The following is a 22045-nucleotide window of genomic DNA, read 5'->3' as shown; positions in this document are numbered from 1 at the left end:
CGCGCTCGGAGGAAAGCGCCAACCGTCAGATCTGCTATGTCAGTGTTGAGTGATGGGGGGGAGAAGAGGGGCCATCCTACCCACCCAGAGAGAGCGAGGCCAATTGTCCTCTCTTGGACTCCCGGGTACGGACGGCTGCAGCATCACCAGGGATCGAACTCGTGATCTCCTGATAATACGGCCAACGCGTAGACGGTTGCGCCACCCGGGAGCCAAGCAACTCTAATTTTTAATTTTTTTTATATAAATTTAATATAATTTAGCATTATTATGCAACGGAAAAACTTTAGCAGTCCACTTTTCCAGGTGTCTCTGATTAGGAGGTTGACTTCTGACCCAGCTCGATTGGATGTTTAAAGTGTTGACTGTATTAAGAGAACAAAACAAAAAGGAAATACGATATTGCTTCAAAGCAGAGAGACACATCAGCAGAAATCAATAAATAAAGGCAAAAATTGGCTGTTTTGCATTGAATTTGGCTTTGAGCTCTTTCCATTCTGATCCTTAAGCTTGACAGGGACCTAGACTTGGCTTAAAGATGTTAATTCGGCACTGATCATAACTTTTCATTTGAGGCCTGAAGGTGAAAACTAAGGGCTTTGTCTCTCTATCACCAGAGGCCTTGCCTCGTTTAGCGGTTCCAGCATGTAGAATTCCGCTGTTCTTCTTTTATCCGTCTTCTCGGCGTTGATGCTTGACAAATGAGATCCATGCGCGCTTCGATTGTTGCCAGTGGCAGTTCTTCAGCTGTTTAATTTTAACTGCGCTCTTTACAGCCTTTTTCTCGAGGGGTTAAATTGCTTTTAAATTTGATATTTGGGGCTGCGCCGGGAAAAACAGGCCGACTTTTTGTCCTTGAGACGTCTCCGTCTTCATCATTTCTTTTCCCTTGCTCTCTCACATTGTCTCTCACTGCTTTAATGGAATCTGCAACACAAAGCAGGATGAGGGTGTGTCCAGGTTATCTCGCTGACCCAGACCATTACGCTCCAACCCCTGGCCCCCCTGCAGTGCCACCCCCACCCCTAAAAAGCTCACTCTTTAGCCTAGACAGAAACCCTAGGAACGATACGGGATGACACAGGAGCTGACAGCTGTTTATAAACACATCCCTATTGTCTCTTCCTTTGGTCGAATGAGTGGATTAGGCCAAGACCCTCTGGCTTCTCTTGCATCTCTTGTGCATCTGGGACCAAGTCCTACATACGTTACAAGCTCTTGCTGCAGAAGAAGTTACTACATCTCCTGCTTACTTAGACCTTCAATTCCTAGGCTTGTTTTTGTTATTCCTCTTAAAGGTAAACTCCACCAATCGAAATTGCTGCATAATTCAGTCATTAAGAGGGGTTTGGAGTGAAGTGGTACACTGGAAAGAAACTTGCAGACTCAGATTTCTTTATAGTGGTGGTGATGGCAACCAGGGGCCACAACATCTACAACACAAATATAGCCATTTTATTTAGTATCCAAAACCACCAGTGAACCTACACGTCTTCTCCACGTGGAGTCCGGTTTCCGGCTCCGACAGCGGCGACATAAACCACGGTTATGCATTTAAATTTGCAGAAGTGTGTTCTCTATAGAGGATGTGTTTACTTATTCACACAGAAAATCAACAACGCGTCATTTGATCCATACCTTTGTGTTTCAACTATAAATACAGCACTGGGTGAAAGTTTGAGGCCTCTAAGCAAATGTTTAACTAGTTGACCTCAGCAGTGAGTTTATCACAATATACATTAGAATAAAGTCGTATTCATAATTCAGATAAATAGAAAAACTATAAACAGTAACAAGAATTTCTCGGGTCCATATTTTTCCTGGACACCTTCACAGCCGCCACAGAGACTCGTTAATATCATCAATTACATCATGAGCTCAATTTACTGAGCACTGATTGGTCAAACCAGGAGCTGCTTTATAACTACATATAATACTGGGCTTCCTCGAGGAGGAGAGGCTTGGAGATGGGTAAACAAACACACCAACATCCAGAAAATCACTTTATCACAAATCAATTATTAATTAATATTCTTTACATTTTGTTTATTCAAATATTAACTTTTTTTCAGCAAATAAACACAAACCACACAAATAAATAGATCTTGAAAATGTGTCTTTCGCGCAGCACTGTATAATCACACAAACATGCATTTATCTTTGCATAATTTGGCAGGAATAGTGCTGACGTGATATTCATATGGAAATGATGTCCACATTGGAATCAAGTAAATTCAGTGCGTAGTGTCCTAGTAGCACTAAATCACTTGATTTGTATGTGTGTGTGCTTGTGTGATTTCTGGAAAGGCGTTTGGTTCCTCAGACAGTGATGATGATGATGATGATGATGATGATTGTGTTCCCACATGTGCACACACAGCAGCTTGTGTGTCCCCAGGCCAAAGAGGAATGGCCATCTGTGTAGAGCTGGGGGAAGGGGAGAGACAGGGGGACAGAGGAGGAACAGAGAGAGGGCGAAAGAGGAAAGACGGCGAGGGAGGAGATTGAGGATGGAGGGATGGCGCAGAGACGAGTGGGAGGATGACTTTTATGGTGATGAGGCTGCTGTGAGTCAGAGGGCTCATGCGGCGGAGGTCTTATTGGCCCTGCATTCTGCGTGAACACATACACACAGCTGGCACACAGATGCCTGTGCCCGGAAATGTAGGCACTCAGCATCCTAGTAAACAAAGCAGCTGTGTGCAAAATTCTATATATTAGTAGCAATTACTGGAAGAAGATCAACAGGCAGGTTTATGTCAGATTGTTCTGCTAACTTTAACCAAAGTAAGCCCCTAAAATGAAAGTGAGTCCACCCCAAGGCCTGCTTTACACAGAGGAACTTTCCGGGAACACATTTGTTGCTTGAAACCTGTATGAAACAAAGTTGCACTCGAGTTGCACAACTCCAGCACCGCGTTGAAACTCACCCGCAACAGTTGAAACATGTTTCATGAAACGACTAATTAAAATGACAATAACGTGTCACGTGACCGCGTCAAGCGACATGCTTTCACCTGGTGATGGTCTGTTGGCCTTAAAACCGAGAACAACTGACTTCATGTAGGATTAGTAGTTTATCCGTGTCCTGACAACAGACCTTTCGAGTCAGCTAACACTAGCACCAATGCTAAAAACAACAGTGACAGCTGAAAACATGTACAAACGCAAAAATGCTGCAGAAATGTGAATAACGCTTCACTGATGATTTCATATTGAAAATGATAGTGTCTCAAAAAATACGAGCTGCTGATTTGTCAAATGTGTTGCATGCATCTGTCAGGTTGCTTGAAATCATGTTGCAGGCAACTCAAGAAGTTGCATGAAAGTTTCACAGTGTAAAGCCAGCCCTAAGCTTATTATTCAAAGACTACATCATTCTACACTATTCTTAGGTTAAAGAAATGTGTAGTAAACACATTAAATGGTTGAGAAATATGATCTAGTGGATTGAGACCGTGACTTTCGTGGCATGTTTTAATAGATAGAGTGTCGGCTGTGCTAAGTCTGATCCACTTATGATTATTTGCTTCTTTTTTTTTTTTTTGCACTGCATTTTCGTCACTTTGGCAGAGGTTCCATTAAATGGACGTCATCCACAACCTGCGGCACTTTTTCAGGAGATAACAATACTATATTTTAATATTGAAATATTTGAAAGTATAAATGAAAACCTGTAATATCTGCCGGTATTCCAACCGTGTTTAAGCCGGCCACCTTTCCGCATAATATAAGCATGTAAAATGTGCATCTACTCTGCTTCGAGTCTTTTTTTCTGCCACTTGCTGCGAGTGACATGCCACTGGAAGCACATGTAAAAGGCACTCCACCCACATTTTTCAGCTGCGAGTGGTTAAAAACGAAAGTACCTCGGGAAACATTCTGCTTTCCCGGCTGCTCTGCGATGCTGCTCTGATTTAAACCTGGTGTTTTAACCGCTGGAACAGTGCATTTAAAACTGTGAGACAGACGCAGGATACTAACAGAGCATTATGAAGTTGTGGCATATGTATGACACTGTGACTAAGGTAGTTTGGCTTTTTGGATGGATGGATGGATGGATGAAAAAAGAAATGAAGAAATCAGTTGAGCCACATCAGTTTGAATAATACGCCATTGAATTTGCTGGTCAAATGACATATGTTGTTGATTTTCTATGTGAAAATAAGTTAACACATCCTCTGCAGGGACCACTAAGTGATAAGATAAGTGATACTTTTTTGATCCCACAACGGGGAAATTCCACCTCTGCATTTAACCCATCCGTGAAGTGAAACACCACATACACACTAGTGAACACACACACTAGGGAGCAGTGAGCAGTCCTATCCATAGCGCCCGGGGAGCAGTTGGGGGTTAGGTGTCTTGCTCAAGGACACCTCAGTCAAGGACTGTCGGCTCTGGGGATCGAACCAGCGATCTTCCGGTCACAGGGCCAGATCCCTAACCTCCAGCCCACGACTGCCACTAGCATTTTAATGCACAATTTGTTTTTTAAGTTGAACGTGTTAAAAAAAATTAAGCATAAAATGTAAAATATGCCGTAACTTTTGCACAGGCCGCATTTTAACCAATATGTTAAATTCAGTAATTGTGCATTGTAAATCTGCGAAAGTGTGAAAGCAACCAAAAAATGTAAAGTGATCCAAACTTGAAATGAAACGCTGCTCTAATGTTGTTCAGGTATAAATAATGTGCACGTCTGAAAGAAGTAAAGGACGTATGGACATTTAAAAAAAAAAAAGAAAAGTGGACCAAAAGCAAAACATATCAGTGCACATGGCATAATTGGCAGCCAAGCATGTCTTACCATACAAATGTGGGTGTATTACGTGAAAACACACTCCGATCTACATCAGCCAATTAAGAGACCCTTAGTAATCCCATCATGGGAAAATTTCACCTCCGCATTTAACCCATCCATGAATTGAAACACCACATACACACTAGTGAGCACACACACACACTAGGGGGCAGTGAGCACACTTGCCCAGAGCGGTGGGCAGCCGGCTAACAGTCTTGCTCAGGTACACCTCAGTCACATACTGTCGGCGCTGGGGATCGAACCAGCGACCTTCCAGTCATGGGGCCGGTTCCCTAACCTCCAGCCCACGACACCGTTAAAATACTTGGGTTGGATCAAGGGGGTAAAAAAAACGTTCATCTGTAACATCAACTGTAAAAAGTCAAAGTAAAAGCTGTTGATGGGCCCTTTTTAAAGCAAGATCATTTCATATGTCCTGTACACTGTAATATGTTCTCTCAAGAGCCACTATCATGTTCTCTCACTGCCACGGTGGAGCATCCATTAGCAATCTGATCTGGGTGTGTGTGTGTGTGTGTGTGTGTGTGTGTGTGTGTGTGTGTGTGTGTGTGTGTGTGTGTGTGTGTGTGTGTGTGTGCTTTTAGAGTGAGTCAGTGTATTAACTGCTTTATGTGTGTTTTCATGCAGCCGGAATTTGCCTAACAATTAAAATAAACCCACCGACTATAAACGTCTTTGTGGTAAATGATTTTGCAATTAGCTTCAGCTTTTCATGAACGCAGTAGGGTTGCCAGTTGTGAGCAGAATGCAGTGATAACAGCTTTTAGTGCTCAGAACAGTTCTGTGCTATTGACGTAAAGCAGTGACTAGATTAGCTTTGGCCTGATGAGTGCAGCACATTCCTCCCTCTCCGAACGGCTCGAGGACGGTTTGGTGTTTTTGTGCTGATCTTTAGGTTGTGGTTAAAATTATGGTTGGGCCAAAAATCTAGTTTACAGTTTTCCCCTCCTCCCAGACGTGCTCAGTGAGTTAAGACACGGGACTGTGCGAAGTAAGAATGAGTGAGCGTGAAGGAAAAAAGCAGAAAACATAGATTTCGTCGAGGATTGCGCAGAAGCCTCGACGGCTACGTGTATTTTTTTCAGAATTTAGTGTCCACTCTTTGCCATTTGTCACAGCTTCCATTCTTTTCAGGAGACTCACTTTCAGTTTTTCAAAGAAATCTACAGACGCGCCTCCAAAGTTCAGTCTTACAAGTTGGTTTAGCGTTTCCTGCTTCTCGCCATTCAAGTGAGCCCAAACCCATTCAGTGGTGTCGAGGTCTGGACTCTGGGGCGGTCAGTCCGTCGTTCAGCTTCTTTGTTCAGTGTGTCCGTCTCCTTTCCTCAGCGAGGTTCTTCTCGATCCGCTACACGTCCTTTCAGACCCACAGCGCTGAGTGGTCTTCTCACGGTGGAAGGATGGACAGAAGCACCTGTGGGTGTTTTCAGATCTGAAGCAGCTTGATCTTCTCCTCTCTCTCAGAGGTGAACGCTTTAAGTGCTGCTTATCTTATGGGGCAGTGTGGGTGGTCATCCAGGTCCGCAGCTGTTATGAGTCCTCTTTTCTCTTTTGACCGTTTTTTTTTTTTTTCCCATTTATTTTCCTTTGAGTTTCTTCCTTCATATCCAAGATGTTACACCTGTTAATATATTATCAAAACATCAAAACATTGTTGTTTATTGAAGTTTTTGCCGTTTTGGCTGTAAATAAAACCGAATTAAGGGTGTTCTCTGACGTCTGTACTGTATCTTTAGTGTCTGAAGATTGCTTCTTTAGTTTTGCACGAGGCTAATGTAACAACGAATGGAAACTTATAGCCGCTACCTACCTTTGCGCTAAATAAGATCTTTTAAGTGACCCAAATAATATTTATTTAATAATATTGTGTGATTGTTGAACTTATTTCTAGACATTTGTACTTGTTTTTAAGCAGTTTTCTCTTATGAAAGTGTTTTATTCCATTGGCAGATCCTTGTTTTAAGCATCGTTTCTTGCAATAAGCAGAATTACCTTCATTGTTTCTCGAAAACTAGTCTGCCAATTAAATATAACACTTTCACCGGATAAAATCGCTTAAAACAAGTAGTTTTGAAGATGTACAGTATCAGGGGGGATAATCTCATCATTTCTTACAGTGAGAAATATTAGATTTTATTGTCTGCGTTTATGAAATTTTCACTTATTTTTTTTGCAGTGAAAATTAAAGGGAAAATTGTGTAAATGTGACTTTTGGCTGAATTATTGCTCAGCATATTTTAGTCAGAGCTGATCCTGGATCAGTTTAAGTTACGTGTGGAGAAGCATGAGCAAGATGAGGAATGGAGTTGATGTCTGAGACCCCTTTCCCCTGCGAGAGTGCCCCTCAATACTACACCTTCTCAGCACAAAGACGTGCAGAGCCTGTAGTTGTAGCAGTTACTACCTCCTCTGAGGCCTGTAAGCTCAGCACTGTGTATCGTTTAATCAGAGAGAAATTATCACCGTGTGCCGAGTGAAAGTGGGTCACTCGGCTGATCAGAATAGCGGGGAGCGATGACAGACGAAGGAGGAGGAAAGGCCGACAGTGAGGAGACGTTCTAAAGTGCAGCAAATGGAGTGAATGTGTTCTGAGCCTAAGGGAGTTTCTCCTTTAGCCTAAAGACCACCGTTATGTGCACAGTCTGTTGGTGTGTATCCTGAAGTGAGACGCGCACAAACCCTGGCAACCCGTCCCCACTCCCCCACGCAGGAAAGTCCCAGAGATGCTTTTTGACATTATTCTGTTGTATTTGTTGTATTGTATTCCATCTCCATCATCTGCCATTGGTTAGTAGTCAGTACAGTGTGGGTGAGTGTCTTGCCGTTTTGGATGTGGGCTGTAAGAATGCAAAATGTCAATGTCTTTCCCCAGACAGAGTTTGGATTGTGTGGCTGAACGCGGTGACCACACCAGCACAAATACTGTCAGTGAGGTCTGAGATGGGGTTACCAAAAGCTCTCCGCTGAAATATGTACAGAAACACAACACAGACATTCACAGAAAAAGCTGCGTTAGTGTGCCGATCCAGCATCACTGTCAGGGTTCCTGAGGACAAATTCCAGGACCGTTTCCGTAACTTTTATATGACACAGCTGTTGCACACCAAAGGTCATCTTAAAATGACTTTTAGCAGTGGACGTTCTTAACATGAAGGACAACAATGCAAGAAGCCTGTGTGTGTTAATGCAGGCGTTCCAGCACAGCGTCCATATGTATTAGGTGTGAATGGACGCTCAAACTGGGCATTAGCAACTATAAATATCCCTGACGCGCTAAAACTTTGTATCTCTGTTTTTGGCATTTTTTTTACGCCGTTTTTAAAAAAAATTTAAAGTGTTAAAATGAAATTAAAAATGGACCATTAGAAATTCACACATTTTCTAAGCCGATTATTCTCCTGGGTCGCGGGAATGCTGGAGCCTATCCCAGCGCTCATTAGGCGAAAGCCAGGGAATGTTGTGAAGTTACAAGTCTATGAGGTTTTGTTCTGCCAGCAATGTTAGAGATTGGCCGTCTCAGTGGCTTAATGGCCCCAACTTTTCCAGGATTTACAGCCGTTTTCCATTACTGGAAAACTATGTTTCCAGGTTTTCCGGTTTTTCCAAGGTGTGGGAAGCCTCACTGTGTAGGACCTGTGTAGCTATAACATTCCTAGCATGCACTGTTTTGATGTAAATGTTTCCACAAGTCAAGAAAAATCTAATCTCTCTCTCTCTCTGCTGTTCAGATGGCCCGTTCACGGGCACTCCTCCTACGTACGGCTACGATGCGGACCGGGCGGAGGAGCAAAGACGTCATCATGACATCCTGCCCTACATCGACGATTCGCCGTCCTCCTCGCCGTACCTCAGCTCCAAGAGCCGCAGCAGCAGAGACACACTCTCCTCCGGCTCCCTCGAGTCCGCCAAGTCTGTAAGTCCGCAGTCTCACCAGCCACGAACCACAGAACGTCGTTTTCTCTCAGAGCCAGAAACGTGTGTCCAAACCCGGCCGTTCTAAACTGCCCGTGCCCCCTTTTAAGAGATTTATCGGGTGCATTTCCACTCTGTTTTACTTTCTTCTTCACTGTCCTTCAGAGTGGTTCCCCCTTGATTCTTGCCGTCTTCTTCAGAAACTTGGAACCGTTTCCCGTCTGGCAAGCGTGCTTGGCTGGCTCACCTTATCGTATCATTAATCACGACACCGATTGACCAAAATAAATATAAATCAACCGTTCAGTTGTAAGCAGAAGTTTGGGCGCCCCGGTCAAACGATGTGTTTTGTTGGATTTTCTCAGTGTGAATAAGTTAACACATCCCCTACAGAGAACACGTCTGCACATTTGAAAGCCCCCCTGCTGTTTATTTGCTGATTTGAACATATTGGACAACAAATAAAACATAAAATCTGGCTTGTGCAGAAGTTATGGCATATTTTATGTCCTATGTTTTATTTTTCCCCATACGATATACTCAGCAATGCCCCATACGAGTTTGCTCCTGTAGAGAACATGTTAGCTTATTTTAGATGTCATTTGGGATGTTCAAACTCTTGCATATGACTGTCCGTATCGTATGACTGTATGACGGATAGGTCCGTATCGTCTACAGTCGTAGGCTAGTGAAGTCTTTTGAAAGGTCCAGGTTACAAAGGTACTATGGATTGGGCCGTAACCGGGCAGTACATGCATTTTTACAGTACATGCATTTTTCTTTTTTTCATGTATATGGAGTGATATAGAGTTTAAGGGCCTTTGTTCGGTCTCCCAAGCAGGAATCTGTTCTCCTTGTGCAGCCCATGGTGAAATATTACCCAGCTGACCCTCTAATATAGAAATTTTATAGCCTAATAATTTTATACTCTGAGGGATCATTCATCCAGGACGCTTGACACTTCCCAAATGTTGCAGGTTCTACACTAAACACCTGTGCAGTCCCTTTATTAAAATAAAAATGGCAAATTCAGCACAATGAAGATAAGAGCAGCATAACCAGCTGGCTTCGCACAGTTGGCTTGTTTCATGTGCTGCACACATACAGTCATAATTGAAAATTCTCCTGTGTGGTTAGAAGTGACTGTTATGGCTTTTATGGCCGTGCTGGAGCAAAAGCCCTGCAGTGCAGTCACCCAGTCAGTAATTACATCAGGGATGGTGGAGGTGGCCCTTCCCCTGGCTCGTTCATAGCCATTGGCTGTCAGAATGACTGATGTGCGCTTTCTGCCAGTGTGCTGTCCTGAGGCTTGGAGGAGTTTATGCGTCTTCTAAGGGATCTGCTGCTGCCCTCTGACCCCAGAGTTCAGCTCCCGCATGCGTTTTAATTAACACAGGCATGCAGATTTTCATAACTCCTACACATACATGTACGTACAGCTTTGGCAGGGCTTTATACTAAAGTGTACACGGCTGCAGGAGCGTGGATTTGCAGAGGGATTTGCTAAGTAAACTTCTGTGCTTTGAGGTGAGTAATTGCCAGAGGGATCTTCAGAGAGTAAGCATGCTATAGGCTAGAGTGGAAGAAAATATCTTCCCGCTATAGCAGAGGTCTGAGAGTAAATGCATTTGGGCATGCTGTTGCCCTAGAAATGCTTGTCATGCCCACATAACCTGGTTAAAATTTACAAATTGTAACAGCTCATCAGCTGTATTTGTCCGCTCTTAGTAAAGTGAAGCGTACTGGACTAAAGCGCTGGACTAATGTGCACCACCGTTAGCCTGGCACTGACTTAACACTGCATATCCAATAGAACGCCAGCAGAAATCAGCACTACTGTACTGTAGTGTTCCAGAGTGAAGGGTTCTAGTGCTTGAGGTTAGAACCAGTGAGGGACCAAATTACAATGACAGCACTCACTACCTCGCCTCTCCCTCTCCAGGCCTCAGTCAAACCTTGGGATTTAATCATTTATGGTACATAATGTCATAAAAAGATTCACAGAATCAAGAGATATTTTGTATGCAAGGGACAAGGCCAAATGATATTGGCTGGCTGTGATCTTTGGGCCCTCAGGCGGCACTGCATTAAAGCCAGGCAAGGTTCTGTAGTGGAAATCGCTGCATGGGCTCAAAAACACTTCTGTAAACCGATGTCTGTGAACACAGTTTGTAAGTTTAAACTCTAAAATACAAATAAAAATAAAGAGGATCCAGAAATGCTGCCACCTTCTCTGGGCCCGAACTCGTTTAAAGTGGACTGAGCCAAAGTGGAAAAGTGTCCTGTGGTCTGACGAATCAACATTTACAAATCTTTTTGGGAAATCATGGACACTGTGTCCTCCGGGCTAAAGACCACTCAGCTTGTTATCTGTGCACACTTCAGAAGTCAGTATTCATGATGGTTTAGGGGGGCATTAGTGCACATGGCTTGGGTGACATGCTCATCTGGGAAGGCACCGTTAGTGCTGAACAATATATCCATGTTTTGGTAAGATATACTGCCATCCAGACGTCTTTTTCAGGAAAGGTCTTGATTATTTCAGTAAGACAGTTTAAAACCACATTCTGCATGCATTACAACAGCATTGCTCCGTATTAAGAGTCCAGGTGCTAAACTGACCTGCCTGCTGTCCAGACCTGTTACCACTGAAAACATTTCAGGCATTTTGAATTTAAAATATGACAAAGGAGACCCTGAACTGTGGAGCAGCTGAAATCCTACACTTTACTTATAAAACTACAGCAATTGGTCTCCTCAGTTCCCAAACAGTTAGTTGTTAAAAGAAGAGGTGATGAAATCCAGTGGTAAACAGGCCCAACTTTTTTGGGATGTGTTGTTGGCATCAAATTCAAAATGAGAATATATTTTCCTAAAAACAATAACATTTCTCAGTTTCAACATTTTAGATGTTGTCTTTGTAGTATTTTCCTTTAAAATGATGATTTACTTGATTTGCACATCATTGCACTCTATTATTATTTATATCATCTTTGGAAATGGGGTTGGGTTGTACTTCTGTCCAGTGACAGGCTGGTTTCTATTTTCTTTTTCTCTATATTCAATATTTATATTAACTGTAAAATCCTGTTCTCTGTTCACATTGCTCTTGTGTTATTGTTCCGCTATCTGGTGTTGACCAGAGGAGGATGGGTTCCCTTTTTGAGCCTTGGTTCCTCTCAAGGTTTCTTCCTTTCGCTCTCAGGGAGTTTTTATGCAGCTGTCACCCTTGACTCACTCATTGTGGCTTGGGGCTGGATTTTCACCCTTGACTCACTCATAGAGGCTTGGGCCTGGATTTTCACCCTTGACTCACTCATAGAGGCTTGGGCCTGGATTTTCACCCTTGACTCACTCATTGTGGCTTGGGGCTGGATTTTCACCCTTGACTCACTCATAGAGGCTTGGGCCTGGATTTTCACCCTTGACTCACTCATAGAGGCTTGGGCCTGGATTTTCACCCTTGACTCACTCATTGAGGCTCGGGCCTGGATTTTCACCCTTGACTCACTCATTGAGGCTCGGTCCTGGATTTTCACCCTTGACTCACTCATTGAGGCTTGGGCCTGGATTTTCACCCTTGACTCACTCATTGAGGCTCGGGCCTGGATTTTCACCCTTGACTCACTCATTGAGGCTTGGGCCTGGATTTTCCTTTATGACACACCTGTTGAAAAAAGTACTATATGAATAAACTTTGCTTGACTTGATCATGCCCAGTGCCAAGTGTCGGCTGGAATGGTGTAAGGCACGCCGCTGTACACTGTAGCATGGTGCCAACAGTAAAGTTTGGTGGAGGAGGGATAATGATATTGGTCTTTTTCCAGGGTTTGGTCCCCTTAGTTCCAGTGAAGGGCAATGTTAAATACTGCTGCATAGAAAGAGATTTTGGACAATTATATGCTTCCAACTTTGTGGCAGCAGTTTGGGGAAGACCCTTTCCTGTTCAGGCATGACTGAGCCCCTGTGCACAAAGTGAGCTCCATAAAGACATGGCTTGAAATGTTTGGTATGGAGGAACTCCAGTGACCTGCACAGAGCCCTGACCTCAACCCCACTGACCACCTTTGGGATGATTTGTAACATCATTTACACGAATTAAGTGCGAGATGCTGCATGTGTGAAGTATAAAAAATAAACCTATATTATATGTAATGCTGTTGCTCAGTGACATTATACTGAGATTTAAACTTCGGTAAGGGATTAAATCTAAACTGAATTTATATATAATACATTTTTCAAAGGATTTTCATCCTTTGAAGGCTCGAGATTCTCCCATGGTCACAATGCCCAATGCAAAGTGTCAGCTAGAGGGGTATAAAGCCCCCAGCACTGGGCTGTGGAGCAGTGGAACTGTGATCTCTGGTGTGATGGAGCTCCATCCAGCACCTTTGGGATGAGTTGGAGTGATCCAGAACTGACCATCCAACATCAGTACTTGCCCTCACTAAAGCTCAATCCAACATCTAGTATAAAGTCTTCTCAGAAGAGTAGAGGCTGTTACTGCAGCAAAGGGGGACAAACTCCCTATTAATACCGTTCATTTCAGAAGGAACACTGAACAGTGTGTATGATTTACTGGGTTCTTCATTGTTTTGATATTGAATTTTATCATTAATGCCCAGCACTGTACCACATTTTGCTAACAGGGCATATTTGAGGCATTTGGCTGACGTTCTTATCCAGAGCGACTTACAATTTGATCATTTTACACAGGGAGGCCAAGGTGGTGTTAGGAGTCTTGCCCAAGGACTCTTATTGGTATAGTGTAGGGTGGTTACCCAGGTGGGGATTGAACCCCAGGCTACAGTGTGGAAGGCAGAGGTGTTAACCACTACACTATCCCACCCACATAAATAATGAAGATGAACTCTAAACTCTGAGGAAGGCCCACCATAACCCACCCATATTCACAACTGATGTATCTTATTATTGTGCTTTACGTCTTTCGCTGACCTTCTCTTTAACCTCTTATTCTCCAGGGTATATTTTGGTTTGTCCTTATGAATTTTCATGACCTAATCGAAGGGCAAATTATTCAGTACCTGCATGAAATAAATGGACATTTTTATTCATTTTATTTATTTGTTTGTTTTGTAAAAGTTCCCCTCAAATTAACAGAAAATGTGTTTTATGATCTCCACACATCACTACATGCTTACAATTTACTGCTGAACGTCAAAAATCTCGGCCGCTCTTTGTGTTGTTTTCTAAAAGTGATGTTTCCAGAGCAGATCACTGAAGAGACGCCGTCTGTTTATAGTTTAGAGCCCAGATTTGGGGAAAAACGGGTCGACTTTCAGTAGAAAAACAAAGTTCAGCTTCTTTTATTATAAGGGTTTAAAATGACGTCACCGTCTATTAGACTGGAGAGAAGAGCTACAGCCTCACACGACGCCCAGCTTCTGAATGGAGCTTATGGAATATGAACGTTATGAAGAACATGATGAAGTGCGTTTTGGAGCCACCGGTGGTCCCAAAGAGTTGAATGAGATGAGACATTTTTATTTACTCAAACCTGAGTCACACACTGTAGACAGGTAACCATTATGGATCATGCTGTATGATCTGTTCAGTATATCATAAAAATACCTCCAAAAAGCCTCATCCTCATCCTCTTCTGCGCTGGTTTTTAAATGTGCTTGTTTTAATCAGTTATTTTCTCTTATCCAGTATGAGGATGAAATAATGCTCTCTCGCTATTGAACGAAATGAATGCATGTGGGTCTTTTTTATCAGCTAGGAGGGCTTTGCTCACCCCTGTGCTCAAACCCTGAGAGGATTTTCATTAATAAATATGTGGATGAATAAAAGATGATAGTCTGGAGATGGAAGGATTTTCCCTAAGGAGCGGAGGATGGGGTCTAAAGATCATGAATAAACACTTGCTTTGTTTCTTCCACTTCCAGAATTAAAATGCAGCCCTCGTTTCTTTGTTACTTAAGGTTTCATATTGTATCTCCTCTGCTTTCTTTATATTCATCTATTATAGACCATGTATACTGATTATTTGGTTATACTCCGATCAGGCGTAACATCATGACCACCTCCTCGTTTCTACGCTCATTGTCCACTTTATCAGCTCCACTTACTGTATAGCTGGTCTTTGTAGTTCTACAGTTACAGACTGTAGTCCATCTGTTTCTCTGATACTCTGTTACCCTGTTCTTCAGTGGTCAGGACCCCCATGGACCCTCACAGAGCAGGTACTATTTGAGTGGTGGATCATTCTCAGCACTGCAGTAACACTGATGTGGTGGTGGTGTGTTAGTGTGTGTTGTGCTGGTCTGAGTGGATCAGACACAGCAGTGCTGCTGGAGTTTTTAAACACCTCAGTGTCGCTGCTGGACTGAGAACAGTCCACCAACCAAAAATATCCAGCCAACAGTGTCCTGTGGGCAGCGTCCTGTGACCACTGATGAAGGACTAGAGGATGACCAACACAAACCGTGCAGCAGCAGATGAGCTGTCGTCTCTGACTTTACATCTACAAGGTGGACCGACAAGGTAGGAGTGTCTAATAGAGTGGACAGTGAATGGACACAATGTTTAAAAACTCCAGCAGCACTGCTGTGTCTGATCCACTCAGACCAACACAACACACAATAACACACCACCACCACGTCAGTGTTACTGCAGTGCTGAGAATGATCCACCACCCAAATAGTACCTGCTCTGTGAGGGTCCATGGGGGTCCTGACCACTGAAGAACAGGGTAACAGAGTATCAGAGAAACAGATGGACTACAGTCTGTAACTGTAGAACTACAGAGTGCAGCTATACAGTAAGTGGAGCTGATAAAGTGGACAGTGAGCGCAGAAACGAGGAGGTGGTCAGAATGTTCTGCCTGATCTGTATAGTTATAGTTCTGAACAGTCATACTGTGAGCCCACTTTTAGTGTGGATAGAGTTTTTCAGCTGGCTAATAATAACAATAATAATCATAGTTGTGAAGCTATTCAGTGCTATTAGAAATTAATAATGAATCGCTCCATTTAGTGGTTTTGGACACTGCGTTCTTTGGCCATTGAATTTTAAAAGCTCATTCTGCGCAGTGTTTTTCTCCTCACTATGTGGTGCACAAACACACTAGCCACCTCCACAGCAGCACCTGTTGCCAGTATAACGTGTGATTAGGCTTTAAGAAAATACACCTCCGTTTCCCTTTCGGAAAAAGCAGGAGGCAAAACTGGCCAGCTGGTGTCTTTAAAGAGCCCATTTCCTGGAAAACCTCATGTTCTTTGCTTATTTTAAATAAGAATTTGAAGCATTAGCTAAAGTTTCAAAATATACCATCCACTCTCCACTCTGTATGACACATAGATGGAAAATAAGTCGTTTTGAATTAGTTATGTTTGTGACATCACAAAAAAAAAACAATGCACTGACTTATATCAGCTCATTCAGCCTTCAGTAGTTTAGCCCCTCCCACTTATTAAGTTATAAGGAGTGTTTCACCCTGGACTGTTTTTTTAATGTAGCACAATAGAGGTTTTTTTCCCATAAACATGACAAAATACTGGGACCCAACTGGGAAAAATTAAAATAATGTAATGTTTTCTTTGTTTGGATATGCAGTATCTCAGAAAGTGAGCGCACCCCTCACATTTCTGCAAATATCTTATGATATCTTTTCATGGGACGACACTATAGAAATGAAACTTGGCTATAAGTTAAAGTGGTCAGTGTGCAGCTTGTATGGCAGTGCAGATTTACTGTCCTCTGAAAAGAACAACACACAATCAGCCCACACAAACTTCATGCGTGTGCCTCAGGAGTACAAAATAAAATGCAAGAGTAATGTAAAATACGGCTCCTTTAAATCTACCACAGTTCAGAAGTCCATTCCAGCAGGAGGAGGGATCGGTGCTGAAGGCAGTAGTGAAAGCAGGGAAACTAAGCCAGGGGAAAAAGATAGTTCCTGAATTCTGGACCTAAACGTCTCCTGGGGGTAGCAGTAACATCTGCTCTTCTCACTACCTGCGCAGTGGCCATGGAAACGAGCATTTCAGGCCTCTTTTCCCCCCATTAATGCACAGTAACCCACATGCAGTCACTGAGAAATGAACAGCATCCCACATCTGGACGGATGGGTCTGAGGATCGTGCTGTGAGCGCCGGTTTAGCACATTCACCGTTTTGTTATCGTTATTGCTCCGTTTTTTCTTTTCCTGGCGTAACGGAACAGCTCAAACTGCCTAAAGTACTGATTACATAAAAAACACTTTTTTCATTTTTTATACTTTTATTACGTTTAATCTCGTGCTCTGGGCTGATTTCTTTTCATCTGTTTTACCCCCGCAAAGTTTTTACCCAGTCTTATTTCCACCCTTCATTCCTTCCTTCCTTCCTTCCACCCTTCCTTCCTTCATTCCACCCTTCATTTCTTTCATTTACTTCCTTAATTCATTCCTTTCATTTCCCTTTCTTTCTCCCTTCCTTCATTCCTCCCTTCCTTCCTCACTTTTTTTCCTTCCTTCCTTCCTTCCTACATTTCTCCCTTCCTTCCTTCCTCCCTTCCTCCCTTTCTTCCGCCCTTCCTCCATTCCTTCCGTGCCCTTCCTTCCTTCCACCCTTCCATCCTTCTTTCCTTCCTTCTTTCCACCCTTTCTTCCTTCCTTCCTTCTTTCCACCTTCCCGTCCTTCCATCCTTCCTTCCTTGCTTGTGAGAGCATAAATGTGATTTTTCCTTGATTTCATACATCGTATGCAAACGTTTGAACACCCCTGGTCAGACGACATGTTTTGTTGATTTTTTGTGAAATGATCTGAAAAACATTCTCGACTTAACAGATATATAAATTTCTAAATAAATTTTGGACAAAAATAAAACGTAAAATATAAAAATGTGCATGAAAATGTGCAAAAGTGTGTAGAGGTTGTGATCACTGACTTATTTTGACTCAGAAAACATGTTCAAACTGGGTGTCCTCATTAAACAAGTTCATAAAGGAACCCTTATATTTAACAGCTATTGGACTTTACTGACATTTAACTTCAGCCAAATGTGCGGCATGCAAGTGTTCGGCGGCATCACGGCTTATTCCTCTGCACAGAACTGCCTCGATCATTCATACCTTTGGAATGTCTTCCTTGAATGACCTCTTTCAGATCACTCAGCAGCATTGCGGTGGAATTCATGTCGACCCTCTGACTCGAGCTGAATTTTCTCACTCTCATTTCTCATTTCTCATTGACTCACTCAGTACGGAGAATTTGCCTCTTTGTCTTGAGTCATCGTAAAGTCGAAACCTCTTTTAAAGTTTAATGGGCTTCTTTCTTTTCCTTCCTTTCACTGATTTTTCTACATTTCTGCATAATTAAATGGCCATTTTAGAGAAACATCTCAGAATGGTTCACAGTGGTAGTGATGGGAACCAGACGTCTACACTCTAAACAGTGATGCGGTGAATCACAACACACCTGTGTTCCCCATGTCAACACATTTTACGTGTCTGTGTTTTCTGTTTGAACGCATTCCAGATAGAAGCAAAATATGTTTTTCGTAACGGCGCAGAACTATTTTAACATATTTTGTCGACCCCATCATGACCCCTGGTTCCTGTCACCACCACTGAGTTGGCAAATTTCTCTACAGTGAACCATTTCACACCAGACCACTCTACTGGGCAGTACTAGTGCTTGCAAAAAGATGAATTAACATAGTTGTGGGCAGTTTGGCTTTACGCTGATATGAATTTGGTCGGATGTTTTAATAAAACAGATTATAAATATGGAAACGACTGATTGGTCTGACTGCGATCCGAGTCCGGACCCAGACGCTGTCCTATGCGCACCTGGACCTACAACCGATAAACTGTGGAGAATTATTTAATTTCGACAGGGTTTTACTGTTTTAACGGGCGTAGCTTTTCTAGTCTTTATGGAAGCTTTAACAGCCAGGAGACCCACAGACCAATAACATACACTATAAATATCACACGTGATACTAATCAGCCAATCAGATCTGTGCATTACGATGAGCACTGAGACTCGAGTGAGTGACGCCACACAGGGGAGGGACGAGGAGAGAAACAGCAGTCAGAGAGGAAAGTGAGTCAGAGGGAAGTTATTCCACATGACGTGATCTAAAAAGAGAAAACTGACAGTAAATGTTGTTGAAATCTGACCGAACTGGACTTTATTTGATCTGATATTCAGTTGTTGACTGTATTAGATGTTGATATTCCTACTCAGCTACTTCAGTAAACAGTATATGGCACCGAGCCATGATGCCAGTTAGACATTAATTAAAATTCAATAAGGTCCAGTTCAAGAAAATTTAAACACCCATGGTCTAAAAATGTAAGGGGTAAAATTTTACTTTCTTTTGGAAATGTAACCAGGCCCAAGCAAGAAAATTCAAGTTCAATGATATCTGATAGCACAAATCTTCCAAAATAATACTTAATGAAATACAGGCATTTAAGGATTTTCCACTCCTGACACTGTGAAGCCTGGTAGTAGGAGAAGTGAGCCATGAACTGGAAGGTTGTAGGTTCAAATCCCATGACTGACTAGGTATACCTGCTTGTGCCCTTGGGCAAGCCACTTAACCCCCCACTGATTCATGTCTGATTCATGTATCAGTGGATTACACACAGCGGTGTACTTCAGATTAGAGGCAGTCGTGGGCTGGAGGTTAGGGAACCAGCCTCGTGACCTGAAGGTTGCCGTTCGATCTCCAGAGCTGACAGCACATGACTGAGGTGTCCTTGAGCAAGACACCTAACCCCCAACTGCTCCCCGGGCGCTGCGGATTGGGCTGCCCACCGCTCCGGGCAAGTGTGCTCACTGCCCCCTAGTGTGTGTTTGTGCTCACTAGAGTGTATGTGGTGTTTCACTGCACAGATGGGTTAAATGCAGAGGTGGAATTTCCCCGTGGTGGGACTAATAAGGGTCTCTTAATATTAACTGCTGTCTTAGGCTATTAGTATTGGCCAATATTGACAACCTGCATTTTTATCAGCATCAGAGAAAAAAATGCAATAATTACCAAGCTTTTTGTTTTTGATATGAGTGGGACGTAAAGGTAGAATAAAACTTTACAGTTGTAAAGTCAATCTGAGTCGCTCCCTGTTTAACTGTATGACAGCACTGATGATCTTTGTATTAACTGTCAGAACAAAACGATTGTGCTTTCTAACATAATTTCAAAATACTGCCTGCCCTTATCCTGCCTTCTCCCCGGTGACAGCTGGGATAGGCTCCAGCTCCGCCTGCGACCCAGAAGGGGAAGCGGCTTAGAAGATGTGTGTGGCTGCCCTTTACGCTGTGTGATGAATAGACTGTTAGAAATTACATTAACGCGCATTGAAAGTTAAGAATATTTGTCAAATAGGCAACACTATATAACATCTGACCCTAACATGCAAAAAAAAACTTTGTATTGATGTTATAATTGTCTTTTTTAAGATGATTGAGGACTGACAATCATATTAGCATTTAAAACAATAGAAATTATTTGCATGCAGAATTAAAATATCGCTGCTGTCGGAAGAAAACTTTCCATCTTTGTCGTTTTTAAGTTTCTGCATAATTTGAAAATGCTTGTTGGCCTTTACATTGTGTGTAAATTTCATGATGAATGGACAAACACAAACAGACCAGATTGACTTGGAAACAAGTCTGGCTCCATTGACTTGCATTAAAAGTGAAGTAGGTTTTTTCCTTCTCCTGTAAAGTTGTCGTTTTGGAGATACAAGGTTTTGTTCCGACAGCAGCGACGTTTACGTTTACTGCATTTGGCTGACGCTCTTATCCAGAACGGTTTAGAGTTTGATCATTTTACACAGGTAGGTGAAGGTGGTGTTGGGAGTCTTGCCCAAGGACTCTTATTGGTATAGTGTAGGGTGGTTACCCAGGTGGGGGATTGAACCCCAGTCTACAGCGTAGAAGATAGAGGTGTTACCCACTACACTATCCCAACCACTAGAAATAAAACTACTCTGGCCAAGATTATCACCCGTTGAGATTTCTATCCCTTAAAAATCTGTCAGGTGTCATACTGTTCAGTAATTCTGTTTCTGTCATCTGGGTTATGACAACTGGGCAGCCTATTTAAAAATTTCTCCACAGCCTTTGGGACCTTTTGAGGAGGTGTGGACAGAAAATATTATTACTACAAAAGAAATGAGGGGGTCATGTTCTCCCACCCCCTTGTGGAAACTATGCCTATGATTGACATGAAACTTCGTCTTGACAGAAAGCTGATATCACTGCTCTGGTTATGTCGTTCGATGACTGTGTGGATCAATGATGGTTTATCTCTTTGTTCAGGCGGAGCTGGACCTGGAGAAGGGGCTGGAGATGAGGAAGTGGGTTTTATCTGGAATCCTGGCCAGCGAAGAGACTTATCTCAGCCACCTGGAGGCTCTGTTACTGGTGAGAGCTTTTTAGATGTACCATGTCCAGTTGTGAGAACTTGACTGTGAACCTGCTGGGATTATCTGGGTTTCCGCATGAATGCGTCCTGCATTGTGATTTCATCTAAAAAACCATAAGAGTCCATAAGAAAACCTAAAGACAGTATTTCAAGGGATATTCCATTAATATTTTAACATTTCTGCATAATTAAACAGTTCAGATATGAACAAAATCATTCAGAGTGGTTTGGTGTGAAAGGCTCTGTTCTAGATAAACTTGCCGAGTCAGAATTGTTCCCAGTGGTGGTGATAGGAACCAGCCGTCTCTTAAAGCTACCTTACTGAAAGTGTTTACTCGCAATTGTTGGAAATATGACACCTATTGCTTGAGACATTATTTAGAGCTAAAGTTTTGGCCTGAAACATGTTTTTAAATCTGTTCGTGGTGAAAAGGCGCATGCAAGGCAAAATGGTCCTTAGTAGTAAATAAAATGGCTATTTTCCATTGTAAACATTGCCACTCTTGGTTCTTGTCACCATCACTGTAAAGAAATCTGAGCTCCTCTACAGTGAACCAGTTCACACCAAACCCTTCTGAATGACTTTCCTCACATCTCGGTGTTTGAATTTTGTAGGTTTTATGCGAATTTTGAAAAGTTGGAGGAATTCCCCTTTCACAGCAGAACATGGACAGCATTCTACAATCCTTGTTGAACTTTATTGATCTTTCAGTTTAAAAGGGTTTTGAAGCATGTGAAGCATGTTAGATTCTGCTTTTTTGGCAATGACCTCAACCAAATGTTGAGCTTGTAACAACAGAAGAACCCACTATGGTTTCATATAGAGCCATTTTTTATGGCATTTGGCTGACGCTCTTATCCAGAGCGACTTAGAATTTCATCATTTTACACAGGGAGCCCAAGGCAGTGTGATTTGGATGTGTG

General features: G+C 42.6%; 1 protein-coding gene across 1 annotated transcript in view; it reads left to right on the top strand.

Annotated features, from left to right (window-relative positions):
• The window catches only part of bcr (BCR activator of RhoGEF and GTPase), a 170115-nt gene that overhangs the window by 78639 nt on the left and 69431 nt on the right, over positions 1 to 22045 (top strand). Inside the window, exons 2-3 of the mRNA XM_017725097.2 lie at positions 8554 to 8738; positions 21016 to 21120. Of these exons, the coding sequence (XP_017580586.1) occupies positions 8554 to 8738; positions 21016 to 21120 (290 nt within the window). The remainder of the gene's footprint in view (positions 1 to 8553; positions 8739 to 21015; positions 21121 to 22045) is intronic.

This window comes from Pygocentrus nattereri, chromosome 16 (genome assembly GCF_015220715.1).
Source record: "Pygocentrus nattereri isolate fPygNat1 chromosome 16, fPygNat1.pri, whole genome shotgun sequence".
NCBI classification, from domain to species: Eukaryota; Metazoa; Chordata; class Actinopteri; order Characiformes; family Serrasalmidae; genus Pygocentrus; species Pygocentrus nattereri.
This window is presented reverse-complemented; position numbering and strand designations above follow the sequence as displayed.